We start from the raw sequence: 22624 nt of genomic DNA, 5'->3' as shown, positions 1-22624 counted from the left end.
CCCAACATCGATGAGAACGTTGAGGACAACAACAGTGCCCTCATGCACACTGGCCACGTGCGAGAGGACTTCCTGCAGTTGCCACGGAAACAAGATTCGCTTCTCTCCTTTCAAAAAAAGGACTAATTCATTTATTTCCATGTGTGCTAATTGGATTAAAGAGGAGATCAATTCGAGTAAATAGCAATTTGGTATGTCGCTCAGAGCCAGCAGCGTCTCTGGTCCTGCGTCATGGCCGTCGAGCATCTGTAGGCAACAGGTGCTTTTCCACCGTGTGCCATGTTTATTCATTTCCAGGGGCTGCGCAAGATACAAAAAAAAAAAAAAAACACGGGCTGCATCGGCGGCGTGGGCTCGTCGCGCGTGGGAGGCGCAAAGAGGAAATCCGACAACTTGCAGAGATGATCTTACGTACGTACGCAAGACGGGGCCAGACGTCACTCACCATGAACTGCACGTTGTCGAAGCCGTTGGCCAGCAGGTGGTTCTCGTACTGGACCAGGCCGATGGAGTCCAGCCACTGGCCCACCGACTGCAGCGGGCATCGTGGACCTATGAGGGGGTGCAGGGGCAGACGCTTGAGCAGCGAGTAGCCGTCCACGCGGTAGCAGCGGCAGTCCGGCTGGGACAGCTGGCACTGCCACATCATGTTGTGGCGGGCAAAGTGGCTGTCAAAAGAGCCAGCCATGACAAAAGGAAGGGGAGGGGGGGGAGTGGGGGCTAGGGTAGAATCATGCCAAAGGTGAGGGAGGGTGAGGGGGGGTCAGCACAGAAAGGTTCTGATGTTGGATGGAGGGAGCCGTAAAGGGGATAGGGGCGAGGACAGAAGTTGTATCCAGAAAAGAGCGCTCGTCCTGGGTGTAAAATCCTGCCGGGCTGGATGGAGGAGGATGGAGGTAGTGATCCGAAAGAGGCGAGAGGTGTCCGTGTGTATTTGGAGCAGCTGCTCGCTCGCTCGCTCAGCTGTTGCGCTCCCTTGCTTGCATGCGTGCGATCGTGTGTGTGTGTTTGCAAAAAAGAGAGAGAGCAAAAGATGGAGCTGTGCACTGGAGACTCTCTTCATGGAGGACTCCCACGTTCATCTGTATGCTTCTGCTCTCTCTCCTCTCGCTCGCTCGCTCTCCTCCCTCCCTCCCTCACCCTCTTCCGCCACTGCGCTGCCTCTGCGCATGGTAGCCATCGCAACATCTCCGAGCGTCTTTGTCTCCAAGCCCAGCCAACCCGCTTCCACGTAGACAAAAGTGCCACGGGTATTCATGTGTGTGTATGTCAGGGAGCGGGGGAGTGGAGAGTTCTGGAGGGGGGTGGGGGGTGCAGGTTGGGTTGGTAACCATGGTAAATGAAGCATTTGGATTGACACGAGAGAAGGAAGTGTGTGTGTGATGAGAAGACAGGCATTTAAAAATACATATTGTCGTTGTCAGGCGGAACGCTCATGTCCAAATGCAGTCAGTTTCCTTTTTTTTGTTTTTCCCCCACAAAGCCAAACTATTTCTCTGCCGCCCACATCCTTTTTTTCGTTACACTCTATCAAGCAATTAAAAGTGATGAAAAATAGTTTGGGAACAAATCTAGCAAGAGAAAACTTCTCTCATTCAATCCGGTTTTTACCTGAGTCGCGCTCTTTCACATCCAGCCCGCTGCCTATTCCGGCCCCGATGGAGCTCATAATCTTGTCGATCTGAGCAAACAAGACAGAGACCATTCTCAAGTCAAAACAAATGTTAGCAAGAAGCTGCAAGCACGTGTGGCTTCCTAATTGAGCGAAGAGCGACTCTAAAAATGCACCTTCTTCTCCCCGGTTGGTCGCCGAGCCCAGCGTGGCTCCCGGCTTTTTTTTTTATCTCGCCCTCCCGCCGTTCGCAATTACGGCGCAAAGGTCGTCTTAATCGCCGGGAACTACGCTAAATTCCAGATGCTAATTCGCGGCGGCGTGCGGCTAATGATGGCGCGGCACAAAGGTGGAATTGGTTCTGCACCATCTAATGATGTCATCGGCGCTATTCTGAGGATGGTGACATTCAAATCTCAGACGATTAAAAACTTCTGGAAAGTCCGTCCCAATACTTTTGAGTGATAATGACGACGGGATCCCATCAATTAACTCGTACCTCCTCCCACTCGGCAGTAAACGAGGGTGTTCTTTCCAGTTTTCCTGCCGGAGTGGTTCCGTCGCCACCTGCACCCGAACTCCCTGAGTCTTGGCCCCGTGACGCAGACTCCCAAATGTTTTCCTCCTGGACCAAAACCAAAACAAAACCTGATTTATTAAGTCCTCCTCAGCAGTAGTTGGGGCTCTCGAAATATTTTGTTGTTGTTATTGTGTGAAGAGGAAGTTCACCTGTATGGGCGACACGGCGACTAGGTTTGAGTCGGACTTGGATAGGGACTTGGAGAGCTGCAGGTCCAGCACGGGGCGGGGCATGGACCTCATCCTGCCCAGAGTGCAGGCCCTCTCCTCGTAGCCTTTGGGCACGCTCCCTCCCTCGCACTCGGCGACCTCGCCGTTGGTCCCGCGTTGCGAGTCAACTCGTCGCTCCAGGTCCTGGTTGACTCTCGTGTGGAATACGGTCCGATAGACCACCTGGGGCTTCTGAGTCGCCGATGCGTCCGCGTCCTTCGCGTCGGGCGGCTGCAGGCTCGTCGAAGCGTGCTTACGAGGTTTGGGGCTGTAGAGGTGGTACGGCGTCTCCGGGGTCTCGCAGGCCGGGGAGGACCCGTGGAGGAGGCCCGCGAACTCCTCCGGGATGCGACTCTTCCGCCGATCTTCTAGCGGCGGGTCGCGATGATAAGGCCCGTCGTCTGCAGAGGAAACAACAAGATCTCCTGACTCCGTTTCATGCATGACTGTTTGAATCCATCGCGTCTGAAGTGGGGCATGTATGCGTGAATTCATCATCAGATGGACACTGGGGAATTTTCCGACGGGGGTGGGGGGGGTTATAGAGCTACGTTAGCTAGCGTTGTGTCGGCGTCTGTGTTGTGCATCATTCAAGATGGCAGCGAAAACCAAACATTTTGGATAGAAAACACATTGTGTGTTGACACCAAATATCGCCATAACAACCTGACAGCAGGTGCGCAGTTTCAGAGTGACGTACGTAGCGGCATCATTAAAGTTTAGCTGCGCGTCGCGCGCCTCCGTTTCAACAGGTGAGCGGCACGGTCGCCACGGCAACAGAGAGTCGCAGCAGCACCATTAGCGCCTTTAGCTTTCAGCCGGGCAAGAGAAGGAGCGGGACGGAATTTAAAAAAAAGAAAAGAAGTTCCGACAATCAAATCAGCAGGGGCGACAAAGTGTGTTCTCGACGAGTGTGTCGCAGACGAAAAGTGGCTTACCTTTAAGTAGGCCTTGCTGAGCGCACTTAAGAAAGCTAGCGCGTAGAAACGCTGCCTCTGCCTCACTTTTTTTTTTCTCCAAACATTGACGACCAACACATATACGAGTGTACACAGGTCATGGCATGCGAGCCGGCGGCTGAACAAGTTTAGACGCCGCAATAATAAACGTGAGCGACTCGGGACCTCATTTTCGTAATTATGAAACAAAAGATCATCAGTTCTCCGAAAGAGGCAATTTATTCTCATTTGTAGCGTTTCCGTGTTATATAACCTCTGCGCGGTATATTGTATGTCAGACAACTGACAGGAAGTGATGCGAGCAAGAGAGCACAGGTGGCGCTAATTGACACCAACAATGAGAATCCACTTCATTTAGAAGTCCCAGTGGACCTAGAAGGACGCCAGGGGGTACACACCTAAATAGAACAGTTGTAATTTATTCACCGTCGACCTTGAGAAGGAAGGCTCTTGATGCATAATTAGGTTGGCGTCCATAAATAAGCCGTGCAAATAAATGCATCAACACAGTGGAGGTTGTACAAATCTCAGAGAGGGACGTCTTGGTGGTGGCTGAATGTTATTAAAAGTAATAACTCGGCTGCCAGTCAGCACCGGAGATGAAATACAGAGGCCTATTTCCTTGGAGATGCCGCGCGGGAAGTCATTATGCTAGGCCTCAGGTGCTACGCTCACGCTAGGCTAACAAGTTGCAACCTCTCAAGACAATCGTTGCTGTTTTTGGAGGATTCTGGCTGACTCAGTTAGCTTTGGGGGGGCACTAGTGGGTGTGGCCAAGATGCTTCGAAGCACAAAAAACACGACAAATGTGAAATTTAGTCCCTGAACGCATCGTCGACACGTTAAGAAGTATACCGCCATGCAAAAACAAACCGTGAAGCTAATTGTTAGCTAATTCTTAGGCAGATAACGTTGTGTTCAAGTGCAAGTATACCATGTTTGGGTTTTTTTTCCCCGTCTTTTTGCTCCTTCTGTGCACTTTGAGGGATTTGCAAGCGTCTGTGTCGGAGATTAGCGTCACAGGCGCCGAGATTTGTGCTAGGGCAGCGACGGGCGCTTTTGACAAAACTGCGAGCCTCATTTGGAAAGCTCCAGGCTGCGAGTCACAGAGGTGGCGCGTCCATTCCAAGTAAGCCGCTTCCAAAACACAATAAATCACTTTAATGACGTTTCTGTTGTGCTTAAGGGGCTGCTGCCGATGCATCCCAAGAGAAGGTTGCGCCTCCCTGACATACAACTGTCTCCAAGCATCATCACAAACTACTTCCTTGACAACAACTATAGTACTACTTTCCTATTAGCCAGGGTGATGTTATGCATGGTGGTGGTGGTGGGGGGGATTACCCCTCCTCCCCCATCCAAGGGGTCGGCTGCTGCGTGTCAGCCTCCGTGATGGATTTGCTGCTGCTTCTAAATCCACCGCCCACTCACGTTGGGAGATTTGTTGCGTAAACGTTTGGCTGCAGAGGAATATCGGGGAGCGCTAAAGTAGCGCCACCTTCCGGAAAAACCTCATTGGGCAACATTTGGCAGTGCCTTTCACCCACTCCTTTGCCGCACTGGCATTCTTTGAATCTTGTCTCACTTCTCCGCTGTACCCACGTACGTCCACCGCTCGCTTCTCAAGCCACGTGTTGCTACGGCAACACCACAATAGGCCTTATGAAGCTCATAAGCAGAGAGAGAGTGAGTTGAAACACGCTAGGGTTGAATAAAAATATAAAGAGAGATAAACTAGTCAGGAAATTGGAAAAAAATAATGTGGTCGGACGTCAAAATTATTTGAACCAATCAGAAGAAAATCGTGTGTTGACCCGGACTCTGTCCCACGGGGACTTCTCGCGCGCTATTAAAAACTCTCAAAGAGACCCGTGTGATCAATACGGCTCATCGTGACAGCTCTTTATGTTCAAGGAAAAATAATGGGCAAAAATAGCACGCCGGATGATGGACGCCATTGTTACACTTCCGCTTTAAGGACATGAAAGTCTCATAACAAGAATCCTGGTTGCCGCGGCAACGCAAGCGCAGGTCAGCACGGAGGGAAAACAGGCACGTAGGAGGAAAAGGCAAACTCACTCACACGTCCATTTATGGGCCTACCTGCCGGGGTACGCTCGTCGTTGGACCCGTCGTTGGAGTCCCGGTCCTGGCTGGGGCTGAGCGGGGGGCTGGCCGGGGGGCTGGTGCTGAAGCTGGCGTAGCCCAGGGACGAACTGACCTCGCTGGGCTCGCAGCTGTGGTTGACGGGCCGCTGGACGTCCAGCGAGGACGACAGCGACGTGCGCTGTTTGGGCTGAAAGGAGACACATCGTTACCAAACACGTGTGTGTTTGTCTGTGTCAAGTGTACGTACGTGCATGTGTGTGTGTGCAGCGCTAATGAATCCCACTTTAATCCGCCGCAACGTGTTCATTAGCCAGCCGCCAGTTCAGATTGTCACCACTAAAGCTGGACCTGCAGCGTGCCTGCTAATGAGCATCACAAAGTGCTGACTAAGACATTTGGGAAGTGGTGCGCGGTGACACTCTGGAGGCCAGTGTCGCCGTAAAAGGCGCTCAGCTGATGAAGGGGAGAAGTTAAACACACACACACACACACACACACACACACACACACACACACACACACACACACACACACACACACACACACACACACACACACACACACACACACACAGCTAAGTGATTAATGAAGATGTTGATTAGTGAGCTGTGATCGCACATGTTGCTCATTTGGTGCCGCTACAATTTCCAGCCTGGATATCGGCGAACTTTTATTTCCCGGTGCTAAAATATTTAAAAGCAGCAATGAAATAATCTCGCAAATGAAATCCAACAAACACACGGACGGCAAATAAAACGCATCGACGGCCGTGTTGTTCATTCTGTAATTGGACTCCTGAAATCAAAACTTGATAACCGAAATTTGTGTTGGGCTTACAGTTCGGTTTACTTGCATTAAGAATAAATCAATGGGAAGCTTAAAGGCTCTGCTTGCTGGAAGCGACAACAGAGAAACAAACACAAGCGAGCACAAAGTGTGTGTGTGTGTCGTCAGGTGTCCCAGGTGCATGTAGGTGGATGCTGTGATGTTCAATAATGCAGCCGTCGCTTCGACAATCATTACTCTCCGCTTACGTACCTGTGGGCGGATGACTCTTTCGATGTTCTTCAGGGCTGTGTCAGGGGAGGGGGGCGAGCAGTCTGGAGTGGGGCCCGTGGAGTGGTTGCCATGGTCACCGCCCCCCCTCTGGCTGGCTCCATGGGACAAGTGACCTTGCGGAGGGAAGAAGAGATGCTTTTTGGAGTTTTTTTTTTTTTTTTAACGTGTGTGCGTTTGTGAGGTCTGCATTGGGCGACAAGCCAAACAAAAAAAAAAATAACCATCATTTCACAAACGACTTATTTCCCAAGTGTGCTTGGAGGTTTTTGAGGGGGCTCGTGAGAAGAAAGCGCTGACGTGGTCCGAATTTGCTACGGGAAGCGTTCATCAAACACGCGTGTCCCGAAAATAGGCGCACATCACATAAATAGCAAGTGGCGATGAGGAAGCGATGGGGGATGAGTCGACCCATCCCGCAGCTTCCACGATATGTCGATTCTGAGCTGATTTCAATTAATCGATGACATCAATATTTTTCAGCACAGTACAGAAGTCTGCAAAGATTTTTGCACCCCATAGAAATGTTGGCGGTGGAAAAAAAAAATCACATTCTATGGCATGAAAGAAGCATGAATTCTGTTTCTTGTTATGGAAAGGCTGCTCCATATACAGCAAGAAAATGAAGCGGAAGTCAAAAGGGGGATGAGATGAAAAAGGTTGCATGAGTGACAGCCGCCATGTGGATTCCGATAACGACACGGGGTTGTTTTGAGGCATAGACACTGCAAAAAAAAAAAAGACAGCCCCTCCCAGCCCGGTGCAGAAGCTGCTAAAAAAATGAAGACTGAAGCAAAAATTGCGAAGTAGCAGCTTGGTGAAATATTCATCAAGGCACGGGTGGCAAAGCAACGCTCGTTTCGCCAGTCAAATATTAAATTCAATATAGAGTGGATGCAGGTGGAGTATATTATATTTTACATAATTCATAATTTTCTGCCAGGTTTTACCGCCTGGAGGAGCTGATCGATTTCAAAACACGACTAAATAGCTATCAGCACTTTTTGCAGCGTGCAGCTCGACTCCCCCGAATGACATCCGTGTCCAATTAGGCTGACGAGTAAACGCACATCCGGAAAAGTTAAGCCCCTGGAAAAAGTCGCTCAGCGAGAAGCCAGCGAGGCTTAAGGCTCACTTTGCTGCATTTGGTGAGGATTTCAAAAGCACAGTCCAACATGACATGATTACATTACATTTGTCAATGGACTTGCAGTTGCCATGGAAACATTCAGGTGATGAACCAGGCGGGTGACACCGTTGCCAAGGCGACGAGCCTAAGGGTGAGTCGTCAAATAAGGTTCTTTTCAGATATCTGCACTTTTTTTTTCCTGCCGATAGCAACGAGCTACGTTGAAGTGAGTCGAGTTTTATTTAGACAAAAGGAGTGCTTTGATGTTAGCTTACCGTTACGGGGCGCGGCGTCGGGACGCTGGCCCACGTCCAGCGAGCAGGGCTTGCGCGTGACGGCGGTGGTCACCAACTCGTAGGGGTTGTCCTCGTCCTCGGGCGGGAACACGTCCAGCGACGGCGAGGCCGGCGACTCTCCCGAACGCTTGTGATCCTTGGGAGAGGCAAAAGCGCTAATCACATGACACAGCAGAGGGGAAAAATTAAATAAGGAAGTCGCCAAGAATGCCAAGAATGCGCCCCAGAAAAGGAGAAGATAAAAGAGGCCTTTTGTGCACATGGCAAGCTAACAGTTGGGAAAAGATGAGTGCAACTTTGGAAGCAGCACTTCCTCTCTTTGGGAGGCTGCGCGCAAATAGGCGACCTCATTTGTCTCCATTTTGAAATACTTCACTCAAAGCTGAATTAAATATTTCAGTCAAACCTGGATTTGAAAAATTAGCTTAACATGGGAATAAAAACACCCCATTTCCTATTGGCTATTTTTTGGGATGCGTGTGAATCGTCTCAGCCTCGTGAGATGTCTTGAAAGTATGTTTTCTTTTGCATCACAGGTTGCTCCCAAAAGGAAGGCCGCTCGGAGCGATGCCTCTTATCTCCGAGGCAGACGCGTTTCGGCAAACAGCGAGAACGCCGCCCGTCCCGAGACACAACAAGAAGTCTCTTTGCCCAAACACGGACGGCCGCTCCGTCATCGTTTCACAGGTGTCGCCTCGCCGCGACCCTGCCTTGATTGAATTCTCCTCCGGCGCTGCCCGACGCATTCTTCCCCATTATTGCGCCCTGGCCCCCTGAGCTCATTGAAAAACTATTAGAGGCACCCTCGCCCGTGTGCACTGGGCCATCCATCAATATGCACTCAATCATGTGAGAGTGACAGGCGGACTGAAGAAACACCCAACTCCATCAGCGCTCCATTAGCTACCAGTGGAGAATGCAGCTAAGCAAAACACCAAGCAAAAAACAAAAAGGATTTGAACGACAACGTACACCGTCACAATCGACTATTCCATCAATTATCGCATCGATTAATCGCCATGATAACAGCGGCCATCGGGAAGTGTCGATTTTCCTGAATGGAAAGCCACACTACATTACCCACAGTGCACTGGGCCCAGCATGGACTCAATCATGTAAGACAAGTGAACAAATTTACAAGGCCATATAAAACACACAAGAAGTCAAAGCATAACGGCATAACTTACGAGGTTCACGCCGCGTCCCGAGGAGAAAAGCAGGAAGCGTAAAAAACCAGGAAGTGGGAGTATGGCGCAGGGATTTCCTCTCACAAGCTCGGGCAGGAAGTAAAGGACAGCGACGGAAAGTTTGAGCACTTCCCGACTGGGCGGCCAGCGTCGGTTTGGATGAAGATGAGCTGCCCGGGGGCGCCGGCGGGAGGAGGAGGAGGCGATTCAAAGTCATTCATTAGCCGCCACCCCTCCTCACCCCCTCCCCTCCCCTTCCCCACCCGAGCCGAGAGATAGCAGACAGAGCAACTTGTGTCCGAGTTGCACAGGAAGCCGGCGGACAAACAAGAAGCCTCATCTGGACACTAATGAGGCACGCGCATGCGGATGGCGCACGAACGCCGATTAAAGGAGGCCGGCGTGTGTGTGTGTGCGACATACACTGCTCTAAACACACACTTTGTGCATTTCTTGACGCCACCTCTAAGCCCGGCCGTACCAAGTGCAGAGGCCATCAGATATGAATGGAGCCTGTAATCTGCTGGCATTTCCTTCAGTGGAGACGCCACACGGGACAATGGAGCTCCTCATCCAGACCGGCGCCAATCATCAGCAAAAAAAAACCCTTGCTTGCATTTTTTATATGGTGTGAGGATGCACCTGTTTCACCGAAAACGTGGATGCAATCGTTTTCAACGAAATCTCAAGATGCTGTTCCGTCATGCTCGAAGATTAAAAAGTCAAGACGAGAGGAGGGAAAATAAATTTTCGGAAGCTTTCGGGCCATATTGGGACGTATTATTTATATTCTCTAGGAAACTGATAAAATACAATAACGACTCCTTTCTAGCATTCCCAAGGTAACGGTGCAAAAAAAAAAAATGCAGTCAGTACGATGCAATCCAGTTGTTCACAACTGCCAAGCATCATCATCAAGATGATTTGTTGGTTTACCTGCGACAGGTTGGAGAAGCCCAGGTTGTGGCAGCCGTTGCAGGGGGTCAACGCCTCCCAGAATCCGGCGGGGCCGCAACTCCTCTCGTCCCGCTCGTCGTCGTCCTCGGGGGTCGCGGCGAGGGGCAGGCTCGGATGCTGCGGGTTGCAAATCAGGAGCAGAATATGATCAGAATTCAGCCCTTGAATCCAGAATACTTTAACCACATGAAATCTGGTACACAATCATGAGTAGACCCACAAAAAAGTCTCAAGCACTTATGCCCAAAAAGACACAGGATTTATTTCATATTCCTAGCTATTTCTAATATTTTGCCCAAGGTTGACAAAATATTCCAGACAGCTCTGGCTCTGACGCAGCTCAAACGGCAAGAACATATTGTGACACCGACATCGCCCTAACAGCGAGCGTGCTCTTATTTTGGCGCAGTGTCCTTTCCCGGGGGTCCTCTTGGGGCTCAGATGCGCCGAGACCTCTGCGACACAATTGACTGTCATTGACTGCAGCCACATTCCATAGGTCACGTATAATAAAAAAAGAACACGGCGCACAAAACAGCTGCCATGGCAACGTCCCTGCACTGCGTGTTGTAATACAGTGGGCATGTTTTATTCATGACAGTCGCCTCGTGGCGGCGGAGGCCACCCGTCGACACGCTCGCCTGGAGGAGCTCCAACACTCGCACACATGAGGAGATGATTAAGTGACTGAAGCAGCGTGTGTGTGTGTGTGTGTGTGTGTGTGTGTGTGTTCTTTGGCGCTTCCAACTGCACTCGCGATAAACTGATCTGTCCGATAGCGCCCCCTGTTGGTAAAATTGAACAAGTACAAGTCAAGTGTAAAAACTGTTCACAATTTGGAAAGCCATACAATACCAAGAGTTGACTAGCTAAATGCTAATATATAATAAAAAATAGGCTAACAAGAATTAGCATGGATGAATGATAAACACTGTACTCCTTCATGAACACCAGATTTCTGTACAATGTCATTCTTAATTATGCGCATACTAATGAGTTTTACCTGGCCGGCGCGGGTCAGGGTGCAGTCAGGCACGTCTGCTCGCTCTTCGTCCGACAGACGCCCGCTGCCGAAGCTGTCCATGGAGTGCGAGGAGATGGTGTGGCACAGCTCCTCGAAAGAGTAGTCGCGGCACCTTTTGATCTCGTGTAGCAGCTTGGACAGTTCGCTGGTCACCGCATCGTCTAAAAAAAGACATCGGAGGCGCAATTTTTTTTTTTTGGGTTGGAAGAAGCTGAAGCTTTTTTTCTTTTGCAATGATGACGCGTTTGCCATTCGGCAGGTAATGAGCCAATTAGGCTTTGTGCTGACATCATGTCATGTCACATCCCGACTCCAGGGGGCAGCAGCGGATTGGAAAACAGTCAGTGCGCGCTAACATGTAGCATGATGCCTACTCACTCTTGTGCCTGAGGGAGGGCGAGGCCGAGGGCGAGGAGATGGAGGTTCGCGGCGCCGGGACGGGACACTTGCGGACGGGCTCCTCCTCCATGCTACGGCGCTCCGTCTCCTCCGTCACATATTCTGCACACGCAGGACAAGACGAGAAGGATGAGGAAGAGACTCCATTGAGGAGGCTTGATTGCGGCCAGTCAATGGGCAATCTATTGCCGGCGCTCTCCGACAGGAAATGGCGTGCAGCTGATCTTTTCACTCGCTCGCAGCTGTGCTTTTAAATCACACATTCACACACGGAACTGCACACTGGGCTCCATTTTGAGGCCTTTTCCAAACAAGAGCCAAATGGCAGCAGATTCAATGGAGCGTGTTACCAAAATAAAGAAGTGCGGCCCGCCTTGTGCACGTGCAAGCACAAAATCGGCACACACGCTTTTGTACTAAAATGTGGCAGATGGTATAAACAGTGGAGCGTGTTGCAAAAAGAAAATAAGATGGGCCAAAAAGCTCTGATGGTGCAAGCCAATGGTGTGTGTGTGTGTGCAAGTGGGTGTGTGCGGGCGGGCGGCGCACCCTGGATAAGAGCGGTGATCTGCTGAGATTTCACCGCAGGGTGTTCTTTGAGGATGTCCAAAGCTGTTCTTCCCTGGCTGTCTCTCAGATTTGTGTCGATCCCTGAAACAAACACAAACAGAAAATAGAGTAAATCAGGGTCCTCAAACTGAGGCACGGGGGCCAGCATGAGCTGTAACTTGGTCCTCTGCAAAATAATTTGCAGTTACGTTCTATCATAATCATAAAAAAAATCTGATTTGGGATTTTTAGAAGAAAAATCTATTTTGTTTTAGAATAAAGAATATAACACATTTTTAGTCATGCTTTCATCCACATTGGCTTGCACATGTATGACAATGACTGGCCTGTTGCCCGGCAACACAATGTCGTTCATCCCGGAGGAAACAGGAAGTGCAAAGGGGGAAGTGCCATCATCAAAGCCACGACTTTCAATACTGAACGTCTCTGTTCGGAACTTTTGCTGACTGTTTCGGGATCCCACCTGAGTCGAGCAGAAGGCGAACGACGTCCGTCTTGCCGAAGAGGGCGGCCTCGTGGAGGGCGCTGCCGTTCTCCGTCTGAAAAAGAGAGTTGATGAGAATAGACTGGGGAAAAAAAAAAAAAAAAAACATTTTATGGTTTCCTACACACCCACAAGAACCAAATGTGAAGCCCATCAGAACCCTGAAGAAAGCCTCATCAGGAAAAGGCCAAGTAAAACGACTTACGGGATTTTCTCTTACTCCGAACCCAAACCGAACTGAAGCGCCGCAGCTCCACATGCAAGTGAAGGGAACATCGGAAGTGATCCACTTCACCCCCCCCCTCCATTTATGCAGGAGAACTTCCTTTCCCCTTTCCCATGGTGACGCCGCCAAGAGGAAACCAGGAAAGGCGACTCTCGTTCTTCAACAGTTTCCGCCAATTGAAAGGCGGCAACTGCTGAGTTCATTGGGAGGTGTGTGTGTGTGTGTGCGCTACCTGCCCACCCGTGAGTGGTGCCCCCACCCGCCAGCACACCCACTGAGCCACCAAACAGGGGTTTCCCCTCGTTAATATGCACAAGCGAGAGTGAGGAAGAGGCGAGAGAGAAAGTGACTCGTGTGCTGCTGCCATCAATTATTCATGCACACTCAAGCACGTAGACCTTTATGGCTTGACTCCAATTACTGACCCATACACACACACACAGACTTCCCACCAGTGACAATTTATGCGGTTACATCATACCGACCTGCATTTGATAAGCAAAACTTACGCATTAGTTAGAGGCCACAGTCACCATTGGCTATAAATATGAATATAATAGTGCATAGTTATTATATTGGAGAATCTTAAAAAAAAATACACAATGGTGCGGCTAATGGTTAGCATTCATGTGGTGGTATTTAAATAAAGGTGCATGTAGACTGTATACTGCCAGGCGTATAATAAAAAAATATTTCTGCTCAGCTCGTGAAACTCTTCTTTGTTGACACCAATGTATTAGACTGCCACCTGGTGGCCGTTTTGCACATGCAAAATTTTTATCAATAAGCACAAATTGTCTAATATATTTTGCCTTCTATTTAAGTATGAAAATCATTAATAATATTTTTCTCTATTGTTTTTTAAATTGTCAAGGTCCGTCTTTGCATCAAACTGTTTTCGAGCGAGGGAAGCACGATGAAACGTGGAAGCAATATGAAACGTGACGCGCCTCAGGAGCTTCACGCCCTTTGACACACAATCCGTTATGTAATAATAACAACAGACTTGAGGGGGAGGGGCAAAAATAAAAAGAACAACATTGTCCGCCTACTCTAATTAATTGGCGTAATAACATGCCATCTGCCTGCCGCTGCTCTTAAGCACCTTCTTCCTCAAAGAAATTGCTTCTCCCGCAAGCCGAACTGGCGGAATGGGTCTTACCACGCAGTTGACGTCCATGCCGGCCTCTAGCAGCGTTTGCGCCGTGCTGCGGTGTCCGTTACGCGCGGCCAGGTGGAGCGGCGTGTGGTGCCGCCCGCGCACCACCATCAGGTTGGGGTGAGCGCTCACCAGCATGCACACCACCTGCGTGCACGTCAAACTTTTGACCCGGCGCCGCCACGGCAACACTTCCATTCATCTTCAAGAAACGGCGCCTCGCTCATCAGCGATTCAAAGAATTACACTCGTGTGCTAGCGTTAACAGTTGCAAGCTAGGTGGGTCGAAATTCCTCTGACCTGTAGGCGTCCATAGAGCGCTGCCAGGTCCAAGGGGGTCTCCTGCCGGCTGTTCCTCATGGTGGGGTCCGTCAGCTCCTGGAGCAGCACCGACACCACCTCCGAGTGGCCGTACTGCGCCGCGCAGTGCAGCGCCGTCTCCCGCTCGTGGTTCTGGAGCGGAAGCGGGGGGAAGTCAAAAATGTGGAACAAAGCAAAGAAACCACGTTGGACAAGGAGGAAGTGGTTAATTGATCCGAGATGCGCTTTGGAACAGGATCTACCACAGATGGGCATGTTTGCATTTCTCATGGCATTTTGAACTCGGCTGGGTTGTTTTGCGTTCCCTCCGGGGCTCAGAATTCCAGCCCAGCTCGGGCTTGGAGGGGGCAGAAGGGGTAGAGTGAAGAAAAGGCGGCCCCCGTGGGGATTAAAGCTCCAGCACGGCGTTAAAAATTGATCGGCTGCCAGCCATACAGTAGACGTGTGATGTACATATTAATGTCGGGCTCTCAGGGGTGTTTTGACTGACACCGCCACCGCGGTGTTAAGTGGATTTGTGGCTCGGTTGCAGCGGTGCACTGGGAACTCGAATTTACCAATATTCAAGAGGATGAACTCACGCACTGCCTCGTAGGGAACCTTTAGTTTTTTTTGCAATATCCAAATCAAAACTCCTTCAAGTGGCCAATGCAGCGCGCTTATCTCCTTCGCCGCGCCCGATAATGGGCCGACTAATGGAGTCACAGTGTCGTTATTGCCTCTAAATACAGCGCATCCATAATGTTTTTTTTTGCTTTTCTCGTCATCGTTCTCTCACGTAATGCACTCCTAATTATACTGGTTTGTGGCGCAGACCGCACACCGGTATGGTGCGCTCGTGATGGATGACGCCAGTCTTCGCCGCCGCTCCATTACGCTTTGATGAAAGGCGCTATGTCACAGCGGAGGTATTAAAACCGTATAACGCTTCGTAAACACTGATGAATCGACACTGGGTGCTACCACTTGAACAAACGGGGAGGGGGGGGGATCATCCTGGGCAGGAAAAATGTGGGGAAATTTGGGGCTCATTTAGATGCACTCAGCGGAATAGCTAATTGCTAGCAAACAATTAAAAATGTTAGAGACGGGTTAACACATGGCATATATTCTTTATCCTCCGCAAAGACAAACTAGTATTACAGCAGATACAGGGCCATTTGGCAGCCACGCAGGAAGTTATTTGTGGAAACGCACATTTGTCTCTTTTCCCGGCCGACGGGAAACCGGGTCGAGCGGCGCTACCGCAGCGTGCGCTCTCGTCCTCCTAATCTGGCTAATTACGCCTCGCTTTTCCACCTTTATCCGGATCATCTGCTAGCAAGTGTGGGGGGGGGGGGCTGAAGGGGTTGGGGGGGGGGGGGGCGGCTGAAGGACAAGGAGGGAGGAAAATTCCAGGCCTCTTGTTTGGTGGGAAAGAAAACATTGGGGTTAGCCTCTCAGGCCACGCGAGTAGGGACAAAAGTCTTCGGTGTTCCTAATAAATCGGCGCTTCCTCACATGCACCATGAACAAAAACAGCTGCGGATGTGAACCAGCGGTAGCAATTAGGTGCTAAATGGCGAGCCGGCTGGGGTTTACCGCCGCCTCCTAAAATCAACTCACCTCCAATAATCCTGCAGCGCCGCTATCCATCACGTCCCTTTACCGCGCCGGTGACCTTTTGCGCTTATTACGCCCATCTCAGGCATTCCCGGGTCACCCCTCCCCCCCTTTCCCAAACGCGTGCGTGTTGACTGAGGACGAGAAAATACGAGGGCAAAATACGGCGCGTCGTAAACCCGCCCCTCCAAACGGCACATCGGTTTGGTTTAAGAATTTACAGCCTGGGAAGAAGTGGAAGCGCAAAAATCAATTTATGGGACACGACATTAGGGACAATCAAATCCAATTTTTGCAATCGCTCACCTGCTGGTTGACTTGGCAGGGCGAAAGCCCGTGTCGGATGAGGATGCGCACAATGTCCACGTCACCCCGCCAGGCGGCCAAGTGCAGCGGGACGCAGCCCTTGCTGTCGGCCACGTTGGCCGAGGCCTCGAACTGGAGCAGCTTCAGCACCACCTCCCTGAAGAAGACAAAGTTTGTCACGTTTCCACTCGAAAATGCCCGATAAGAGCGTGTCATCGAATCAACAAGCGGCAGGGCTATTTAACCATAAACAGTCGGCGTTCCCGAACAGGAAGTCCCCAGCCGAGGCGGCTCATTTGCATTCCAAATGCCAGCGGGGGAAGCAGAGCGGAGAGGAGGCGACGACTAACGAGCTGCTAATTTCAATCATTCGGAACGACGCTCCCACCGCTGAGACTCCCGCCAAAAAAAAATAAAAATCTAAATAATATAATATTTTCTTTTGCCCCTTTCTGGTCGGCTGATCCGCAGCAGGAAATCCACATAATTGCCCCCAAAACACATCGCTAATCCCTCGTCGTGGTGCGCTGGCTCGCCGGCTAATCCGCACCGCCGCGACAGCGTGTTGTTTGGAGGGATGCTACGTTAGCCGCTTTCAATTAGCAACATTTGGCTTGAAAGCAGCTAATTACTCAGATGCACCCTGGAGAACTATTTTGAAAATCCAGGTGCCCAAAGCTAGTTTTACTTGGCAGCAAGAACATTTGGTAGGCTATCACAAGTAGACCCACAAAAATAGTCTCAAGAAGCCAAAAAGGTGCCATTTAGGGTCAAAGCAAGCCATTTTCCAAAGATAGACGTTATCCGACAACTTCTGCATTGCGACCAATCTCAATTTTCACTCTGACCCAAATGCAAGAGCAGCCAAAGTTTATTTGAAGCACGCCTGGTATGAGCGATGGCTGAGAATGTTTACTTGTGAGCGGAATGCAAATGCTGCCGCGTGCCCTTTCCTTCTTGCTTCCTATCAATCAGGTACCGCAGCTCGAGGCGGAACTAATTGTTCCCTGCTTATGTTTCCGCGCACGTCACGACGCACACAAAGTCGGCGTGTGTGTGTTAAGCGGTACCTGTGTCCGTTGAGCGCGGCGTGATGCAGCGGCGTGTATCCCGAGCTGTCCGTGCAGTTGACGTTGAGGCCCTTCCAGATGCTGAAAGAATGGAAGGAAAAATTGGCACGTGTGCATAGAAACGGAGCAACTTTTTGCTGAGCGGGCATAAACTCAGCATCTCCCCCACTCTTCTCATTAAGACATAAAACTCTCTGGCTGGAACGAAATGTTCTTCTTTGGACTCCTGCGAGGGCCAAAAAGTGGAAACGAGATGAATTGCAGCCAAATCGCAGGTGAAACAAACAACGCTAACATGTTTGGACGACACGCTGAGGTGAGCTGACCTCAATGTAATCTGTGTTGTTGGCGCTATTAATCAGGGCGGCGACGGAAGTAGCCCCAAGGCAACGCGCCAAAACGTCCCGCTCCCATAATGCACCTCGCCAACTTCACTTAACTAATTAATCAATCAGAGGAAAAGCAGTTGGAATATTGCCACTCGCCGCAATGGCCGACAGCAACCGATGAGAAACTTCCATCAATTGATCTGTGGAGGGGAAACGTGTTCGTGTTTGTCTATCCGTGCCGGCGACGTATCGTCAATTAAACGCCCTTGCACGGGAAGCGCCGGACGCTTTGTACGTGCTGTCAGCCTCCTCGCGAAAAACCAAAACGAGCAGGTCGGCGGGGGGGATTTAGCCACAGATAACAGACAGGAAGTGGCCTTGCTTCATTTCCTGTTGCCAGGAGATCTTCACACGCTCTCGCTCGCTTGTTTTCGACCTGCCAGGTGACAAACACTCAAGTCGGAAGCTGTCCTTTCATGTCCAAGCCCACAAAGCCTTTCAATTCCCATGATGCTTTGGGGCATGAATACTCCACTTTGCAGCCGCTCTTCGCATTTGCATGCGTGTGAAATTCACGCCTGATTGCATAACCAACTAATAGAAAAGTTAAGTGCATCGAAACAGTCAACAGACAAAAGTATTGGGACGAGCCTCTATTTTAGGGATGGACCGATTAATCGGCCATTTTGACAACGTAAGAGAGACATTCAAATAATAGCATCCGCGTGGAGCAAACGTTGACATCAACGCGGGGGACGACTCCTGCCTACGGCGCGCGGCTGTGTTGTTATTTTGAAGCGCTGCTCTGCGTGTTTGGCAGCAGCCCAGTGGCGAGCGTTGCACAATGCCTATATAAGGCGTGCGACGGGGGCCTCCGCGCCTTCGCTATCTCCTGCTAACGTAGCGAGCAGGCGCAGATGGTGCGGGTCGCCACGGCAACCGGCCGTCCTGGGATGAATCAGCGACAAATGCTCGGCACCTAAAAGCGGCGACCTTTTGCTGCGTCTTCTGGTTTTGACGTGCCACTAAAGGCGCTTTCCGAACACAAGAGGCCCGTATTAAAGAGGCGACCTGTGGCGTTGCAAGTCAACGCCAACTTGTTCTCCACTATAAATACACAACAGGGCAGTGCTATAAAGTCAAGTGCCTGTGGGAGGGGGGGGGGGTGAGCATAAACAAGGCACGCTCACAACACCCGGCGTGACTTAGGGCCTGCGATGACACGCGACGGCTCCCGGCACGCATCTGCCAATTGCAGTGACGGCTGCGCCGGCGAGTCGGGAGAGGCGGCACGTTACGCCGTGAATCAAGACATTAGGAGGCCCCCGGCTGGCGATAAATCTCACTAAGGGGAGACGTGTACGCTCTCTCTCTCCCTCCCCAGCCCCAAAAAGGTATTTAAGAGACACTGTGGAGCAAACTGAACTGAGGACAAGGAAGCTTCATGATGCAGTAAAAAATGCTCACAGCTTGACGAACGTCTCGGGGGGCATTTCCCCCTTTTGGCCTTGTCACTTCCTGGTTCCCGCCACCAGCTTCTCTACGACGTTCCCCCGCCGGCGCTCGCTAGCTCGCTGGCTGCCCTTTCCAATTAATGAGAGAAGGGAGGGAGGGCATGTGGAAAGGGTGAGGGGGGGGGGGGGGAGTGTCGATGCCGAGTCGGGAAGACCGGCAAGGAGCTCAGGCACCGACGCCGTGGCTCATGAAAGATGCAGGGACATATGGATGCTAGCCCCCGCGCCGTCTACTATATGACCCACTTCATATGGAGCATGTGATTCAATCCCGCGCTCGCCAGCGAGAGCCGATGTCGAATGAGTGGGAAGGAGCGTATCGACGCTCGGGCATATGTTGCCTTCTTGTCGGCGGGACGGAGGCACAGGTGGCGAAGGCGAGCTGCCACGTGGCAAACATGGCCGGTTGTTGACATGAAAGCGCAGCTTTTGAAGCCTGGGAACGCAGACAAGCACAAATTGGAATTGAAGTCATCGAAACAAAGCTCAAATATTTAAGAAGAAAATATATAAATATAGAATAAATTTAAATACATTTGACAAATCTAAAATACAACAAATTAAAATACATTAAAAAAAACATCTGCAAAACTTTAAAAAAATTTAAAATATATATAGAAAATAAATAAAAATACACCCAGCCTCACACATCACTAAATCAACCAAGCAGAAAATCTCTTACACACTCAGGACACAGAAAAGTGCCGAGTCACCGCCCGAAAAGGCCCGAAAGAGGACACGCCCAGCAGCTTTAAGAGCTTTGCGAACAAAGCAAGATTTCAGCCTGCACCGAGCAACAGTTTGGAGGAAGCTGCAGTAGAAATGTCCTCCAAAGCATCAAAGATGACTTTTAAGATTTCAGACGCTTTCAAATTCTCCGCGCTGTGTTTGTGTGACAGCGGCAGCATCATTACACAAGCTTTTTGCTCCCGTTCCAGTGTCACCTGCAGGATGTCGGCGACAAGGAGACACAATCTTTTTCACATCGTCGACAAAGTTATTCCAGTAACAAAAGACAAAAAGCAATTTTGGGCACGCGCAACGGCGTCTGCAAAGCCCTGCGGTGAATTCTCTCAAGCTTTCTCCAAAAGCTTTTCCGCTAGCAGCTCCCCCACATCCACACACAAAAAAAAAACCTCCATGGGAGGTGTGCTTGCACAAAAAAAAAGAAAAAATGAGGGGGGTAGTCCCCGCAAGACAACTTGCCCCAATTACATCGCATTAGCTTGCTCACACACGGCAGGCGACAATGCCGACAACAACAACAACAAACGTGTTTGACAACCGCCATTTGCATGCAAAATGGGATTTGCACTGCATTGAGGTGGCTGGTGAAGCAGCATGTGGCTCCTTATATACACAACTATTCAATAATATATTATAAACCCACCTCAACTTGATTTCAAAATAAAATGCAATGCAAAATAAATGCGTCATCTGCTCTGTAGAAATTCACCTTGATTGAAACATTGACCTGTCTTGAGGTCAAGTCTGCTTTTTTTTCAAATGGAGATCCACAAGGCACCGCCCCTTGCCCACCCGCACTCTTTCTTCCCTCCTTCCCTCCCTCCCTCCCTCCCTCAGGGCCAGACGGCCACAAATGGTCTCGCAGTGACTCAGCGTCGATGGGGAAAAGGCCAGAGGGACGGGAAGGCAGAGGGGTCGGCCGATCTAATGAAACAGGAAGTCGCCAGAATGATGAGTCAAGGTACGTGCTGTAAATCACGCTTGGCGATGACGCGGGGCCTTGGCAACTGCAACACGCCATCAAAGGTGACTCCAGTAGTTCACCCGTTTACTGTCAAAACGGCAAACTGGTCGGGCTTGAGCTTAACTCGCCGGGACCAAGAAGAAAGGGAGGATGCTGGAAAGACAGGCGATGCACAAAGAGCTGCAAAGTGTGTAGGCTGAAGCCCGCAGGGGTGCTCGGGAATGCTTACTCAAGAGCTCCAGTGTCTCCCCGTTGAGTCAGGAGACGAGCAAGACGGGAAAGTACTGCAGGACAATACGCCGTGTAAATGAATATGCTGCTGACACATGAGATGGGTAGCGGCGTTGCGGAAAGCACGTTTTCCAACTGTAAAAGAAAAGGCTCTGAGGAGCTGAGATAAACAACAAAGTACAGACTCGGCATTTGGACCGCAGCCCGTTCAGGCGGCCTGGATTCAAGAAATTTCTGTCCATAGTTTTGATTCATACGGCAGCCCGTTTAGGCGGCAAACTTTTTGGACCTGACCAAATCTGCAACTCGAGTCTAATCCAGATTCAGCAAAGATACTACCTCAATGACAAGAGAAAGCCCAAAATCAATTTATCATGCCCGTCTCGTCGTTTTATCCGATCATTACAATAACATTAGCGCAAATTCGTGATTCTCAGCATTCGCGTGCAGTCGGGCGCATGATTAATGGTCCGTTTTTCATTGAGCAGTTCTGCAGCAGATGAATATTTGATGGCTCGTTTTTAAGAAAAGATGAATCGCGAACACATATTTCATGTGTCTTGCCGAAGCTAGTTAGAGGATAACTGCACGCTTAACGCCATCAGGCTGCCAAGAAATGTGCTGCACGCCTGTTGAAGCTAGGTTCACAAATTGTTTAGAATAATCGGACAGACGCCTAGACGGGCATGATGTATTGATCTTGGATCATGAAGGTTTTCAGCGTTGTGTCACCGAGGTCATGATGTATCTTCATTCATTAAAGTCTGGATGATGGACATTAATTCAGGCACGACTAGTTTGCTGCCAAAATGGGCTTGCAGTCGGCTGCTCAAACCCATCGCAACGATTCTCCAGTTTTTGAGTAGTCCTATCCAATCGGGCCTGGAGGATTTCCCTCTCGCCACGATAGCAGCTCTGGTTTGCTAGCGCAATCCATCAGGAGGGCCGTGTGGAATGCGTGATGTAAGGCAGGGTCACCGGCCTGTAGATTAGACGGGCTTGACACAGGACGTAAAATATTTCTTCCTGTTATTAGCATTAGTTTAGCTCCATTTAGCCTTCCCCCACTCTGCAGTGAGTCAAAAGTACAAACACGAGCAAACGGGAGTGTGAGAGCCCGTCTTCTCCGGAGACTCACTTAAAGCTTGTTTGTTTGCAAAAGTGGAGGAGGAGGAGGAGAATGAAGCTAGCGACGCGGGCTTCCCCTGAACGCGACAAGCTAACATCTGCACGCCTCATTTGCAGCCATAGCAGCACATGAATGAGGGGATGCTTGAAAAACAAAAAAAGACCTTACACTACAAGACGGATATAAAAACACTTAGCATCATCCGATGAATCAGTCGGATATTTGCACACAAATGGTGGCGCAAGGCATGTAGACAAAAACTCGAAACCAAACCCACAGGCGTTCATGCTTTATCGTCTACAAAATGAACAATAGACAGCAGCTGACTGAGTTGCAGTAGTTTTGTTTTAAAGTACAAAAATATAAAGTGCTATTTCTCTGATTGAAGAACACAACTTTTTAAAGGTCGGCTGAAGAAATCTTCAAAAGGTTAAAGTTCACAGGTCACGTTTGAA

At 50.2% G+C, this 22624-nt stretch overlaps 2 protein-coding genes across 10 annotated transcripts in view; both read right to left on the bottom strand.

The window, feature by feature from the left end:
• Window positions 1-22624, bottom strand: part of anks1b (ankyrin repeat and sterile alpha motif domain containing 1B) — a 35322-nt gene that overhangs the window by 11075 nt on the left and 1623 nt on the right. For 6 of the 9 annotated variants that reach the window (XM_037243218.1, XM_037243221.1, XM_037243219.1 and 3 more), the window contains exons 3-18: window positions 17256-17336; window positions 16186-16342; window positions 14257-14409; window positions 13960-14103; window positions 12551-12626; window positions 12067-12168; window positions 11497-11619; window positions 11098-11279; window positions 10074-10211; window positions 7930-8086; window positions 6508-6641; window positions 5464-5656; window positions 2342-2802; window positions 2112-2237; window positions 1612-1681; window positions 446-552 (exon numbers count right to left, since the gene is read on the bottom strand). In XM_037243218.1, the coding sequence (XP_037099113.1) occupies window positions 446-552; window positions 1612-1681; window positions 2112-2237; window positions 2342-2802; window positions 5464-5656; window positions 6508-6641; window positions 7930-8086; window positions 10074-10211; window positions 11098-11279; window positions 11497-11619; window positions 12067-12168; window positions 12551-12626; window positions 13960-14103; window positions 14257-14409; window positions 16186-16342; window positions 17256-17336 (2404 nt within the window). Of the gene's footprint in view, window positions 1-445; window positions 553-1611; window positions 1682-2111; window positions 2238-2341; window positions 2803-3339; window positions 3452-5463; window positions 5657-6507; window positions 6642-7929; window positions 8087-10073; window positions 10212-11097; window positions 11280-11496; window positions 11620-12066; window positions 12169-12550; window positions 12627-12699; window positions 12724-12776; window positions 12861-13959; window positions 14104-14256; window positions 14410-16185; window positions 16343-17255; window positions 17337-22624 lie in introns of those variants that run through there. The other 3 variants (XM_037243224.1, XM_037243225.1, XM_037243227.1) reach the window with 3 other exon arrangements.
• Window positions 5996-22624, bottom strand: part of uhrf1bp1l (UHRF1 binding protein 1-like) — a 28254-nt gene continuing 11625 nt past the window's right edge. Inside the window, exon 25 of the transcript XR_005096429.1 lies at window positions 5996-6043. The gene's annotated coding sequence lies outside the window, so the exon portion shown is untranslated. The remainder of the gene's footprint in view (window positions 6044-22624) is intronic.

This window comes from Syngnathus acus, chromosome 23 (assembly GCF_901709675.1).
Source record: "Syngnathus acus chromosome 23, fSynAcu1.2, whole genome shotgun sequence".
Classification (NCBI taxonomy): domain Eukaryota; kingdom Metazoa; phylum Chordata; class Actinopteri; order Syngnathiformes; family Syngnathidae; genus Syngnathus; species Syngnathus acus.
This window is presented reverse-complemented; position numbering and strand designations above follow the sequence as displayed.